This window comes from Diabrotica undecimpunctata, chromosome 4 (assembly GCF_040954645.1).
Source record: "Diabrotica undecimpunctata isolate CICGRU chromosome 4, icDiaUnde3, whole genome shotgun sequence".
Classification (NCBI taxonomy): Eukaryota; Metazoa; Arthropoda; class Insecta; order Coleoptera; family Chrysomelidae; genus Diabrotica; species Diabrotica undecimpunctata.
The window spans coordinates 95,808,240-95,824,338 of NC_092806.1; the positions used below are offsets into that span (position 1 = coordinate 95,808,240).

Here is a 16,099-nt window from a genome sequence, read left to right on the forward strand (position 1 = left end):
CAAAACACATTCAAACCAAACCCTGAAGAGGAGTCAGTGATCCTAAACAGACACAAAATGTTTATGTTCAATCTCCTCAAATAAAAATTATCCTACCCAAAACCCTATATAAACATTATCTGCTGCTAAAATAACTTCACTTGTGAAAGGCACTCTGTCGAAACAGCTGTAGTGAAAATAAACTGTAATAAATTTTGTGAAAGTGCATAAAACAAAAGTAGAACCTATTTACTATTTTATTATTAGATAATATAAACTTTTATCAAGTAACGGCCGAATCAATCACTTACTTAAATACTTTTTAGAAATTTCGTTCAGATTTTTACAATTTTTTATAGAAGTATAAACGAATTTCAGTTAAGAATGTTTCAGATTAACTGTTTTACAATTAAAAAAAAATAAACACCCATTTGGGTGGAATTTAATTTCAATCATTGTTTAAACTATGTTTCAGATCATCAAAAGTGGATGAAATTATTTTTTTTTCATTTATAAATCAGTCAATTTTTTTACGAATAATGATTTTAAAAGTTTTTGAATAATTCTACTTAATCATAATAAAAATATTAAATCAAATAAGTACTAATGATGTTAATTCAACTTATTTTTTAAGGTTTTGTTTAGAACTGTGGCAATGATGGTACCTGACTACGCAATGATAGGGGAAATATCTTTATACTCTTATGGATTTAGAGACGCACGAAATTTGTCTGTAAAAATTGTCACTGTGTATCGGCTTTGTTCTGAACAACTATCATCTCAAAATCACTATGACTACGGTAAGTTAAAAATAGTTAGACTTTTGTTTCGTTTTTTTGGCTTTGATTTGGAACCTTTAGCCACGTAATTACATATAAATATTAATAATCATGAAGGCTGTCCCTGGCGGTACAGTAGTAAACAGTATTTTCTTCGGTGTTTAGTTAAGTTATTGTGCAACAACTAGCTGATAAACTGTAAGTCATCTGTATATATTTATTAAGCCGAAAATCAAATTGATTTCTATTTACAATTTAAATAACCTTAAAATTTCGTATCGATACGAGGTGTATTGAGGTGTATATGCCGTTGTTATCAGCAACTATACAGGTCAGCACCAAAAATTTTGAGGTCACTGTCCAAGATAAGTATGGAGTCAAATAATGAGTCGATTTCCACCCCTATTAAAAGTCAATCCTTCACAGTTAAATCATATTCCACAGCTTTAGCCCAGCAGCAATTTTCAAAAAAAAGATCAGGCTATAATTTTCGGCGCAATCAATGGAGCTCGTCTTCAGGATTACCTTATCCCGTTAGGAAACACAATAGGACCCAAAAATATTATTTTCTGTTTTCGTTTATAAAATAATAGAATTTGCATATATTTATCTAGTACGCAACTGTTAGAGGATTTTACGAACTCCCACGGATCAAATGAGGTTCAAGATCAAATAATTATAAAGGCACGTCGACTTATAACACCAGCTGAGAGACTTATACTGTCAACTGTATCTCCAACTATGCCTCATAAAGGGCTTTGTAAAGAATTAAAAAATATTGGTTTTAATATGATTTCACCGATTTCTTTTCTTACAATTAGTTTAAACCTACTGGAATATAGCCACATACTAAGTTGCCGAAGACGAGTATATGTCAGTCTATACAATTTTGTCGTACCTGATTTGTTTACAGTAAATTACGAAAATACTTCATACAGAATCTTCGTTTCTCATGATAGTCTAACCTGCTATAAACGTAAAGCTTCAGGACATATCTAGCGAGTGTCTTACGAATCCCAGTAATGCTCCAACTGTAAGGTACAAATCTCCACAACCAAGAAACTACCGGAACTCCTAGTTATAGCAACAATTTCAATCAACCTCATTCGGCGACAACACCGTTTTCATAAACTTTGGATGCAATATCCTATTACCTATCAGTACCTCTTCCATTAGATAAAATTGCAGGAAATCTGATAAAGCTGATACGAGTACATTAACACATTTTTCTGAAACAACTATTTCAGCCAATCTGTAACGATGCTCTGATCGTTTAACAGTTCGAACCGTGGGAGTGTCAATATTTGCGCATCCACTTCTACAACGTGACGGCGTAGTGGGATTCAAACGGCTATTTAAGGCGTGTGAATAGCGGAATTAGACAGTCTTGTAGCTAGCGCTCTAGGCTCCCTGACTCGCCGGTGTAGTGAACCTGCGAGCCATTCAAGGACAGAGAGATTTCCGTATTGAGGATCGTACTCTGTCCCTAACCAAGCGGAACCCATCGGTATTGTGTATTGATCATTACCGTGGATCTGCACAGAATCAACCGGGACAGAGAGATTTCCGTATTGAGGATTATACTCTGTCCTTAGCCAAGCAGAACCCGTCGGCATTGTGTATTGAACATTGCCATGGGTCTGCATAGCTAAATATTTTGTTTGCGAGCATATTCGGAGCTTTCGCTGAATTGAAGCGAAAGCGAGTATAAATCTGCGCGCGATCGATTTCCCCCATTTCATTTCTTATTAGTAGTACTAATTAATTTCTTTTCTTTTATAGACGTTCGCCGAGGACTTCGTTCATCACGGGATCCAGTAGAATTCGTTTTAGTTTTATTCATTGTATAAGTATACAACGTAGAATTCCTTTTATTTTTATTTATTGTAGATATACTAAATTAATAGATTTATTTTTACTTCAAACCTGTGTTTTACCGAGTCTGTCGCCCCGAAAGAGCTACTTATCACAAACTGGCGCCCGAGCAAAAATTAATAACATGCCGACAGATAAAGACACAGACTCAGTAACAGGTACGTCGTGGATAAATCGCAAAGAGGAATTGCAGAGCGAGGCCGAAAAATGCGGCTTAGATCCCAAGGGAACCGTCGACGAATTGAGAGCACGACTCAGAACGACTCACGACTCAGAACCTACAGGAACAATCCCAAAACAAAAAACTTCCAAGGGAACAGAATCCGACACACTGGCCCAGGAAATTTCGGGCATCCGAAGAAAAATTACAGGAATTAACAATAACGAAACAAATGGGGCAACCAGAATTGCTAAATCAAGTACGAAAGTGGAACACACACTTCGACAAGAAACATTCGGATGCAATAGAATTCTTAGAGAGGATAGACGAATTAAGCTTGGCCTACGAAATCGATAAACAAGATCTACTAAGAGCATTACCAGAATTAGTAGGAGACCACGCTTTGTTATGGTACAGAAACAATAACAAAAATTGGAAGTCATGGACAGATTTCAGCGAAGATTTTAAAAAAGCTTTCTATCCCAGGGGATATTTGCTACAACTAGAAGAGGAAATCCGAAACAGAAAACAGAGACAGAACGAACCAGTAGATATATATATCACGGAGATTCAAACATTAATCAGACGAGAAGGATCTTTTTCTAAAAACCAAGAACTCGAAAGGATATACAAAAATTTGTTACCAGAATATAAGCTTTATGCTCGCCGCCGGGATTTCGGAAACTTAGCCGAATTACAGGATTTAGCCCAAGAATACGAAGCTCTAGAAGACGAAAAGACCCGAGCAAATCAGATTTGCCGTGGAAACTGGAGACGCACGGACCAAGCAGAGTACGATGTGAAAACGGCATGCTTTAGATGCAAGATGCCAGGTCACAGCCGTAAAAACTGCAAAAACCCATGGAAAAAGTTTTGTTCGCGTTGCGGCAGAGAAGGAGTTTACAGCAGCGACTGCTGTTTCAGGCGTCAGGGAAACGAATTACAGACTGGAGAAACAAGGAGTCGTCCCAGTCTGTAAAACAAGATTCGACTCCATTCGTTTTCGCCGTTACACAGCCAGCAAGCAATGACATTCGACTGTTCGCATCACTAAAAATAGGGCAAAGAACATACAGAGCGCTCATCGACACAGGAACTACTAAAAATTACGTCGGGGATAGAATAGCTCAGATATACAAGGACTCTCTAGATAGCTACAGCGGGAGAACAAGACTAGCAAATGGAACGTCAATTGAGCTTAACCAGAAGTTGACAATTGAATGCGAGATCGATAAGTTACAAACCCAACAAACATTCATAGTAATGCCAGGGTTGACGGAAGATGCATTAATAGGAGTGGAATTCCTCAGGAACCATTCTATCGAACTTAAATTCGATAAACATACGACCAAACAATACATACAACATCAAGAAGAGACTTGTAACACTTTAAAAGACTCCACTCAAAATACGGAGTTAGAAAGGTTCCTAAGAAAAGAACTAAGGGAGTTTGAGAACATAACAGGACCCACCAACTTAATAAGACACGAAATAAAATTGAAGAAAAAGTGCGATCCAGTCAAGCAGCCTTATAGGCGGCACAATCCCGCAATGCTACAGATCATCAACCAAGAAGTGGACAAGATGTTAAAAGTAGGAACCATCGAACCCTCCACAAGTGGTTGGAGTTCACCGATTGTACTAGTTAGGAAAAAGGATAACTCGTACAGATTTATCAAATAAAACTCGTACAAATAAAACTTGAAGCTCAACTTCTGTCACTACTTATAAGTTTGCTCCAGTAATTCCAAATGTAATAAAGCCACAATATTTAAGTGAAAACTCTGATAATACTTGCGTCAATAAAAGTCCCTTCATAAAATGCAGTTTTTGTGAAATCATTTCTCCTCCTACAGATTCAACATTTTCATCACAAAATCTGTTCAAAAAACCCAAATCTTCTAATTATAAAAAAGACCGCGTACATTCAGCCATCTACACGGAAAACTCGTCAAATAATTTACAAGTGATATGGTTGGTTTACTCCATCTTTTAAAATGCAGCTATCAATATGCAAATGATAGATCAACAAAAACTAAGTTTACAAAACTTCAAAAGAAACTACTTAACCATTTAGGGTAATATATATCTGACTTAGACAGTGACACCTCTGTAGACAATCGTTCAGTATTCTCCAACTCCGATTCTATTAACAACATTCAACTTGATTCTTCAGTGGAACATTGATTGATTTTTCCATCGTCTCCCTATGCTACAGCTTCTTTTATTTGAATATCATCCAGATATTTTTTGTTTACAAGAGACAAACTTAAAGACCAAGCAATTGTACAGTTCTACACATTTCACTTGTTTTCACAAAGACTGTACAAATGCAAGTCATGCAAGCCGTAATATAGCGATACTAGTAAACAAATCCATCGAAGCGAAGTACATTCCAATAGTTAGTGATTTGGAGGCTGTCGCTGTCAGAATCTGAATCTCCAGTTTTGTGTCTATTTGCAATGTTTACTTACCTTGTGACATACAAGTAAATTCTAATAGCCTTTGCCGGTTATTAGAGCAATTGCCATGTCCTCGTATAATTCTGAGCGACTTTAATACTCTCAATATAATATGGGGGTCAGATCACACATCTGCCAGAGGCACAAGTATTGTCGATATCTTAGATCAACTTAATATAAATTTTCTTTTCAACAGGGTATTCCTCATGAATTGATTTAACTCTCTGTGATCCAAATTTAGTTCATTACCTCAGTTGGGATGCTCTAGCCCATACATATGGTAGTGGCAATTTCCTAATCCTTATTAGAAACTATCAGTTTTCTTCATCAGGTCCCATATTTATATCTAAGTGGAAAATAAAGTTGCAAATTGGCAAAAATTATCCGAATATATATATATATATATATATATATATATATATATATATATATATATATATATATATATATATATATATATATATATATATATATATATATATATTGTTATGATGTGTTTTTTGTTTGAATGATGAGCAATGAATATTTTTAATAATATAATATATAGGGTTTTTATCGCGGTTCTCAAAGAATTAGCTTGTAAGTACTTTTTTAAATTATCTTTATTATAACTATTATGAAACACACATATATATCTAACCTAGCCAATGTAAATTTAAAATAAACTATCTTTAAATTGATGTTCTTATAAAACTAATTAAATTCTATAGACAATCTAAAATTTAAACAAAACTATCTTCAAAATTGAAATTGTTATGACACTAACTAAATTATATTAACAAAATTTTGTACCTTTCTTTCACTGAATGCCTAAATGAACTGTTTTCCACTATATAGATTCTAATCACCACTGAATGTCTTCGTACTTCAGTTATCCTTGTTTTTTGTGAAATTACTTTTTCCAATTATCAGCTTCTACCAATTTAAGATATAGTTTTCTTCACCAGCATTTATACACCACCAGCAAACACCATTTATATTTATTCTTCTTTTCAATATACCAATATCCAATTATTATAAGTTGATTTATACTAATCTCCAATCATAATTTTAATTCCTTCCAATGTCCATCCAATATTCTTCTAATATACTTTTATAATCTTCAATAATTATTTGTGTATAATTATAAATGTGCATTAAATATATGCATAATTTTTAATCTTTATTTAACTCACTATATTAAACAATTGGACTATCTCCAACTAACTTTCATATTTCTTATTAAACTGCTTGACTGACTTACTAAAACTGTGAACAATTGACTTCACTAACTAATCTACTAACTTTCATAATAAACTGCTTGACTTCTGACTAAAAACTTCCATCTTGAATCCAAATCACGGGTATTTATATCTTTTGGATATTCTAGAACCATCTGGTAAGATATCATGTTCCAATTTCATTCTATTTCTTCGATATGGATGTTCTCGAAAAAATATCTGTTTCATCCACCCACATAATCATTATTCCAGAATGTTCGACTGTAAACAATGGTCACACTCTGCACTCTGGAGAATTCGTTAATGTTCCATTGATAATTTTGTTGACATTTAGGCTTTTCAGATCAGAATAAACATTCAAATTAGTAACTAACACTCTAATTTAATAAAATACACAATTCAAACAATATATTATTATAACCCCACTTTATATTCGTAAATATTCTTAAACGTCACTTCAGAGTATAAATATCTGTCTATCACTCACTGTATAGTTGGTTGCCTAGTCACATGGCTCACTTACATATATCTACCACATTATAATTACTAAAATACAACTTTTTACAATTATTATATGCTAATTTTTTAAAATGCCCTCACATAAATATATTTTTATAAAATTCTCTAGTATATAACTTATTTAAAATAATCAAATACTTTTTTATATCTAATATTATGTAGTATATAACTTATAAATTATTTTCTATAAACCCCAATCGTCACAATATATATATATATATATATATATTTATTTACGGTAACAATTGACTTCCCACATGTAAAGTTGTAGGTTCAATTGGCTTCCGCTGGTCAATTGGCATCCGGTATTCGGATGCCAATTGACCTCTTCAAAATAATATCAGAAACGCATAGTGGATGATATTATAAGGCTCTTTACGCGATATGAACCCGGAATCCAATTGGACCGTTTTTTGATTCGTAAATAAATCGTAGTTCGAGGCAAAAAATAAGCAGCGCCACCATCGATTTGTGTATATTGAGTTGAAGCGATATTCATGTCGTTACAGCTTAGCGGTTCAATTGGCATCTACAGGATGTGATACGATTTTGGAAGCCAGTTAGTCACTTAGATTGTCTTAGATTCCAGGTTTATAAAGGTTCGAGTAACATCTGGTCGATTCGCGTTTGAGTTTAATTCTTAGAATGGATATTTTTTGTTTAGTTTTTGGATTTACAATATATTATTGGTTTTATCTTACTTTCTTGTTATCTACAGTCTTTTATTCTTTTTGAAAGGTTTTATAACCTTATTTCTCAGCGCCATGTGTATAATTTTTTGAAGCACATTGCTAAAACGTTGTGTATTAAAAAGCATTTAATGTTAGGGGTTGTAAATACATTAAAAATGTTGTGAATTTTGAAAATGTGGTTTGGCGCTGTGTTAATAAGATTCTTTCGTTAAGATGCTTAGTTTTTATCTATCTCTGGTTATGCTTTGTCTTTTTTTCTGTGAAAATATTAACTAATATTATAAATGTGAGTGTAAGGTGTTTGTCGGCTTGTTTTTTTTCGCATTCCCTGTTTAACTTTTGAACCGATCATATTGATTATTTTTGCAATTTTGACAGGGACACAAATAAGCACAGATGATACATTTTATTAAAAAAAGTTGTATTTTCAAGGGATACTTCTCGGCAGAAGACGCCATCACAATTGAATCGAGGATAAAAGCTAGTATTTTATATGTAAATCAGAATGCAATCCACTCTTAACTGATCAACATTTAATATGTCATCACAGGTGTTCCGTGTGCAATGCTGCCAGGTCACCCATGTACAGCTTGGAACAACAAGAGCCATTTGCTGATCGGTTTAGGTCACCGAAACCCAACCAATTATGATTGGATCAACAGAAACAACTACTCCGTGGGCTAATACCCCTACCGACATTGAATTATACTATTGATCCAATGGTCGCAGAACAACACAACCCATCAAGTGTGAAACGCCAAACAGCTGTTTCGGCCGGCAGACCTTATCAGTGACGCTTGGCTTCTCCATTGGAAAGTTGTCCGTTCTGCTTAAGGGGACAAGGTCCTCTGAATCTCAAATGTAAATGAGAATGCAATCCACTCTTAACTAATCAACATTTAATATGTCATCACAGGTGTTCCGTGTGCAATGCTGCCAGGTCACCCATGTACAGCTTGGAACAACAAGAGCCATTTGCTGATCGGTTTAGGCCGCCGAAACCCAATTAATTATGTTTAGATCAACAGAAACAACTACTCCGAGGGCTAATACCCCCACCGGCATTGAATTATACTATTGATCCAATGGTCGCAGCACAACACAACCCATCAAGTGTGAAACGCCAAACAGTTGTTGCGGTCCGCCAGACCTCATCAGTGACGCTTGGCTTCTCCATTGGAAAGTTGTCCGTTCTGCTTAAGGGGACAAGGTCCTCTGCATCTCAAATGTAAATGAGAATGCAATCCATTCTTAACTGATCAACATTTAATATGTCATCACCGGTGTTCCGTGTGCAATGCTGCCAGGTCACCCATGTACAACTTGGAACAACAAGAGCCCTTTGCTGATCGGTTTAGGTCACCGAAACCCAACCAATTATGTTTGGATCAACAAAAACCACTACTCCGAGGGGTAATACACCTACTGGCATTGAATTATACTATTGATCCAATGGTCGCAGATCAACACCACCCATCAAGTGTGAAACGCCAAACAGCAGTTTCGGTCCGCCAGACCTCATCAGTGACGCTTGGCTTCTCCATTGGAAAGTTGTCCGTTGTGCTTAAGGGGACAAGGTCCTCTGAATCTCAAATGTAAATGAGAATGCAATCCACTCTTAACTGATCACATAGGTGACCTAGCAGCATTGCACACGGAACACCTGTGATGACATATTAAATGTTGATCAGTTAAGAGTGGATTGCATTCTCATTTACATTTGAGATTCAGAGGACCTTGTCCCCTTAAGCAGAATGAACACTTTTCAATGGAGAAGCCAAGCGTCACTGATCAGGTCTGGCGGACCGAAACAGCTGTTTGGCGTTTCACACTTGATGTGTTGTGTTGTTCTGCGACTATAGGATCAATAGTATAATTCAATGCCGGTAGGGGTATTAGCCCACGGAGTAGTTGTTTCTGTTGATCCAATCATAATTGGTTGGGTTTCGGTGACCTAAACCGATCAGCAAATGGCTCTTGTTGTTCCAAGCTGTACATGGGTGACCTGGCAGCATTGCACACGGAACACCTGTGATGACATATTAAATGTTGATCAGTTAAGAGTGGATTGCATTCTCATTTACATTTGAGATTCAGAGGACCTTGTCCCCTTAAGCAGAATGAACACTTTTCAATGGAGAAGCCAAGCGTCACTGATCAGGTCTGGCGGACCGAAACAGCTGTTTGGCGTTTCACACTTGATGTGTTGTGTTGTTCTGCGACTATAGGATCAATAGTATAATTCAATGCCGGTAGGGGTATTAGCCCTCTGAGTAGTTGTTTCTGTTGATCTAAATATAATTAATTGGGTTTCGGTGACCTAAACCGATCAGCAAATGGCTCTTGTTGTTCCAAGCTGTACATGGGTGACCTGGCGGCATTGCACACGGAACACCTGTGATGACATATTAAATGTTGATCAGTTAAGAGTGGATTGCATTCTCATTTACATTTGAGATTCAGAGGACCTTGTACCCTTAAGCAGAACGAACAACTTTCCAATGGAGAAGCCAAGCGTCACTGATGAGGTCTGGCGGACCGAAACAGCTGTTTGGCGTTTCACACTTGATGGGTTGTGTTGTTCTGCGACTATAGGATCAATAGTATAATTCAATGCCGGTAGGGGTATTAGCCCTCGGAGTAGTTGTTTCTGTTGATCCAAACATAACTAGTATTTTATAGTATAGCAAAGTAATACATTTTCGGGTAGATCAGATATGTAGGATTTAGTGCTCGCTCTTCTACCTATATTTTATTAAAGTGTCTTATGAAATTTCAATTTCTGGATCATTTTTTGTCTTTAACTGGGATATTATTACTCTCCTGCCTTCTACTATTCTTTGCTTTTCTCACCACTCCTGCTGATATCTCTATATTTGTGTTTCGTTTATTTATTCGTTCATAGTTTGTTATTAATTTTGCCTCACACATATTTGCGTCTTAATAATTTTAATAATATAGAAATCACCTGAAATTACCTGAATAAAGGAATCATGTTTTGTTCAAATAAATTTAATAAATTAAAACCATTTCTACATACCATTTTGAAGATAATCATAACAACTTGAAAACACTACAACAAATGAAATGGAATAAGCAGTTGTTCCACATCTCTAACGTAAGGATATGAAGAAAAATTGATTCTTAATATCGTGTGTATTTTTCACCAGCGCGAATTAGTGCTTGAAATCTACGTGGCATGCTGCGTATAAGCCTGTCGATATCTTGTTGAGGTACCTATATTTTCCCATTCTTCGATTAGAGTTTCTTTTAGTTGTTGAAGGATTTGAGGTGGATGTGGGCGCCTCGGGACACATCTATCTAACATATCCCAAAGATGTTCAATTAGTATAAGCGAATAAATGCAATACACTCTTAACTGCTCAACACATCAAGGTGTTATAGCAGGTGTTCCGCGTGCAATGCTGCCATGTTCACTATTGGAGTCACTGGAGTAGTTGTTGCTATTGATCCAAAAAGTTAAGCTTTGCTTGGGTTTTCGGTAACCTTAACCGACAGCAAATGACTCTTGTTTTCCACGCTGTACATGTGAACATGGCAGCATTGCACGCGGAACACCTGCTATAACACCTTGATATGTTGAGCAGTTAAGAGTGTATTGCAATTTTTCGCTTATATTTTATAGTCAGAGGACACAGTCCCCAAAGCAGAACGGACAACTTTCCAATGGTGAACCCAAACGTCACTAATGATAGTCTGGGTGGACCGAAACAGCTGTCTAGTGTTTCACACTTGGTGAGTTGTGTTGTTCTGCAACCATTTGGATCAATAGTGTAATTCAACACCGGGAGAGGCATTAGCCATCGGAGTAGTTGTTGCTATTGATCCAAAAAGTTAAGCTATGTTCAATTAGATTTAGATCGAGACTCAGGGGTGGCCAATCCATGGTTTGAATCCCGTGCTGCTGAAGGAAGTTCTTGGGTTTGATTTCCTTTTACGACCCTGTCCAATGCGTCTTTTATATCGACCGGTTTCTACATATCGATTCCAAGCATGATGGATGACGGAAGAACTGACGATAAAATTCCTTGCCACCTGTCGAATACTGGTACCATTTTCATTAGTAACAACAAGAACGATTTCTTGCTTATTTGTATATCATTCTGTCATCTCTCATTTTGAAAAACTAGTGTGAAACTTAACAATTTATGATGAAATGTAAAATTTCTAGAATAAAACAACTGAAAACTTTTGTTTTCTGTACTTCCACAAAATTTATTTAGTAATTGTCACTACAGCTGTTTCGGCAACTTGCCTTTCTTAAGTGATGGTTAACCTACTGTGCGTTCAGGTTATATAGTTTCACTGAACAGGTTGAGGAGGGGGGAGTTGTTAGTCTCAAGTTCGTCATTCAGAATTGGTGTCTTTTAATTTTCATAGATTCTAATAAAGATAGCTTAAGGCTTTTATTTTGGACGTGAAGAATTTGAAATTGGTCGTTAAAAGAATGATTATGATCTAGAAGGTGAAGTGCATATGTGGATTCTGTTTTCCTATTATTGAAAGCCCTTTTATGTTCTGTTATACGTTTGTTGAAGGCTCTACCTGTTTGACCGATGTAAGCTTTTGGACAGTCTCCACAGGTGAGTTTATAAACCCCAGTGTGTAAGTGCATGTTTTTCGTTTGGCTCTTGTTGTTCTTAATATATTTAAATGCTGGTGTTATTCTTTTCTTTTGATCTGTCTGGCTATTTTAGTTAATATATTACCTGTATATGACGTGATCGAGCAATATATTGTATTGGGCTTTTTCTCTTGTGGCGGGAAGATTGATTTAAGGGCTTTCTTGAGTAGTTTTTGCTGTAACATTTTGTTTATTATGTGTTCGTTGTATCCAATATTTATTGCTATAAGTTTAATGATATTCAATTCTACTTCGAAGTTATTATTTGACATTGGGATTTCTGTCAATCTGTGGAACATACTATAGTAGGCTGCTAATTTATGTTGTGCAGGATGGGATGAAGTACTGTGTATGGTTGTGTCAGTATGTATAGGTTTATGAAATACAGAGAACTCGTGTTTGTTTTCAATTCTTATAATTTTTAAGTCTAGAAAATTTATTGACTGGTTTTCTTTTATTTCTCTTGTAAATTTAATATTACTATGGATTGAATTAACGTATGATAAGATTTGGCCAAATTCATGAAACATAAAATAATGCAATGTCAAAACATATAGCATGTTATTAATTATTCATACTTTATAGTACATTCTTAACTTTTGTTAAAGGTCTTAAATTACTCCTAAAACTTTGTTTACGTTGAAAGCTATGTATCGCCATTTTAAAAAGAGAGACCAAGAAATTTTGTAAATTATATGTTTGCAACTGTGTTTCTTGCAAAAACCTTTTGTATGTATATAACTTCTTTATTATTCACTTCTAATGAAGTTAAGAGATAAAATACTGATTCTGAATTTTGTTTAAAAGAAGTGTACCTTTAAACATTTGATTTTCAACTTCTTCAAAGTTACAGTAATTTCAACATCTTTTCAATTCTTGAGTACTTCAATTCCCAAGAGATTTCAGTAATTTTATTTTATTTTTTTCTACGTAGGGCAAACACAACCATGAGATATAATCGAGACTCCATATATTTCAAACTAGGTTGATTTTGATAAAATTGGTTTTTGTTAGGTACAGATAATAATTACCTATGTAGTGCCTTCATAACAGGTAATTCTTATTTTTATGTTACAGCCTTAAAATAAAACATACATTATGTCGAATAAATTTTGATATATTATTTTTTAACAAACGGTTAAAGAAAAACAAATATGTGTTAAAATACGACTCTTTTTTAATTATTGCTTTTCATAGTATATGGACATAATATTTTATCTCTTTTTAATGTAAAAGAATCTGGTTCGTTTTGATTGTGCATCTATTATTATATAATACCACATCAAACCAGATTCAGTGACGTACGAGAAGTATGGGCAGAGGAAAGAAAAATACACACAGTTGTAAGAAGTCAGATACCAAAAAATAAAGGAGAAAGTTATGTGCACTTTGCGTTCGGCAATAATGTGCCTGTTGTCTTAAACATCTTCACTTGCAAAAATTTTCACAGTGAGTGTTATCAAATGGTCGTATACTCTTATAAGTACTTTTGTTTGCTTTCTAAGTATTTTTCATGGACTTTGAATTTGCTAAAATATTGGAAAGTGTCATCGAAAATGCAAATCGAAGAGAAATACGAACAAGAATGAGAAAATACAGCCCATATAGCCCATAATGCGACGTAACAGCCCAAGACATGAAGTTACAATCATTGTAACATTTAATTTTAACATTTAATCCTACTATACCAGAATTTCTTTAGTAATACCAAATAATTCATTACAACAGAGCTCTTTTACTCAGGGAATAATCAGACTAGAAGTTGTTAAAAGACGATAAAACATTTTTAAATTACTGAGCTTAAAAAATGTAAAATAAAAGTATTTAGCAAATTAAATCAAATTTGAAGCTGTCATAATTTTAAAAGAAAAATATTCAATCTCGAAAAAAGCAATAACTACCTGCCTACAATTTAAAGATAAAGAGTAATATACTCTAACAAGTTAAATTTTTAAACATCCGTTTCGACAACAAAATATTACAATGACTGAACAGATGAATTGACTCAGGTAGAATTCCACCGAAACCTTTAGGTATTATTGTCGACTTGAGTCATAAACCAATGGATGCTAAAGGTCCAAAGCCAATCGATGCCAAAGAAACCGCAACAGCGATTGATGCCAATTGGTACCGCAACAGAATTCGCTGTATATTGTGGCCCGTGAATATTCACGGATGCCAAATGGGAATACTTTTCGTCCAGAAGTCAATTGGTACTACAAAGAAATATATATATATATATATATATATATATATATATATATATATATATATATATATATATATATATATATATATATATATATATATATATATATATATATATATATATATTGTAAAGTCTACGACCGTCAATTTATATTTCTAAAGTATTCAACTAGTGAATTCAGAGGTTTAATCGGTCATTCAGGTTGGCAAATAAAAAAAGAAGTCAACTACTTCATAAGTTTATCGAAGACGTTTCGCTTTATATTTCTAAAGCTTCATCAGTTCTATAAAATATAACAGATGACATAGAGTTTATAAGAAATACAGATCCATTAGTGGTATGCCCATATTCGTACATTTTTTCTTCCATTTGGTGAGTGCTGCTTCGAAGTATATTTTGAATAATGTTGGGGATATACAGCATCCTTGTCTTAGTCCTTTAGTCACTTTGAATCCCGGTGTTATCAAATTTTTTGTTTTACTTGAGTATAAATTACCATCCTTAAGCTGCATACATACCGGCGAGCTATTAGCGATCTACCAAGCTCTCACTCATATTAACTCCGATAATATATCCAAAGCTCTTATAATTACCAATTCTCTCAGTACCATCAATACCATTTACCAGCTTTACACAACACATCAATTGCTTTCCTAATTAAAAAAGAACTAGCTACCATACAAAACAGCAATCATACTGTACAATTTCTATGGGTTCCTTCACACATTGGACTTCAAGGGAACGAAGAAACGGACCGCATTTCACAACAAGCCAGAAACAGTGAAACCGCGAGTGAAGTGAGAAATGTAGTGCTAAATGACTTAAAATCATTTGTTAAAATGAAGTTTGAAATTTTGTGGCAAAACTAGTGGTACAGTTCTACTTCAAAACTCCACGAAGTAAAAACATATAAAACCGTGGAAATATCAAATTTGTAACAGTGCTCATCAAGTCGTTCTTACTTGACTTCGTCTAGAACATACCCGACTGACTACCCACTAGTACAACTGAATGTGATAATTATAATTCTACTCAGTGTTAAGAATGTTCAACTAGAGTGTCCAAAATACCAGTTGCAAAGACAGACCAACAACATCATCGGATCAACAAGTGAAATCTTAGGAGAAAAATGTAAAGTTAAACAATTGGTAAAGTTCCTTAAAGACATTAATATACTTAACAAAATTTAATATTTTAAAGTTAATTATCTTATGTATATGTTTATATGTCGCTAATAACCTCAGTGGGACCCACATGTCCGAAGATCAAACTGGTCACACTCCGTAATGAAGTGGTACCTATCTGACCTCCAAGCTATAACCAGCCACCTCCCTTAATCGTAGGATACAACGAATGAAAAAAGTGCATTCGTCAGGTAGGTATCCGTCTATTCGAATATATGCCAGGTTACCTTAATACAGTTTGCTAATAAGATGAGTTAAATGTTTAGGTACACCCATTGTCGTCAATATGTTGCACAGTTTGTCCCATCTAACATGATGATATACTTTTGTAAAATCAACAAAACATAAATATCGGGATCTGATATTCTCTGGCTT

General features: G+C 34.7%; 1 protein-coding gene across 3 annotated transcripts in view; it reads left to right on the top strand.

Moving 5' to 3' along the window:
- Dhc62B (Dynein heavy chain at 62B) overlaps positions 1–16,099 on the top strand; it is a 279,647-nt gene that overhangs the window by 83,629 nt on the left and 179,919 nt on the right. For all 3 annotated transcript variants that reach the window (XM_072529938.1, XM_072529940.1, XM_072529939.1), the window contains exon 12: positions 614–779. In XM_072529938.1, the coding sequence (XP_072386039.1) occupies positions 614–779 (166 nt within the window). The remainder of the gene's footprint in view (positions 1–613; positions 780–16,099) is intronic.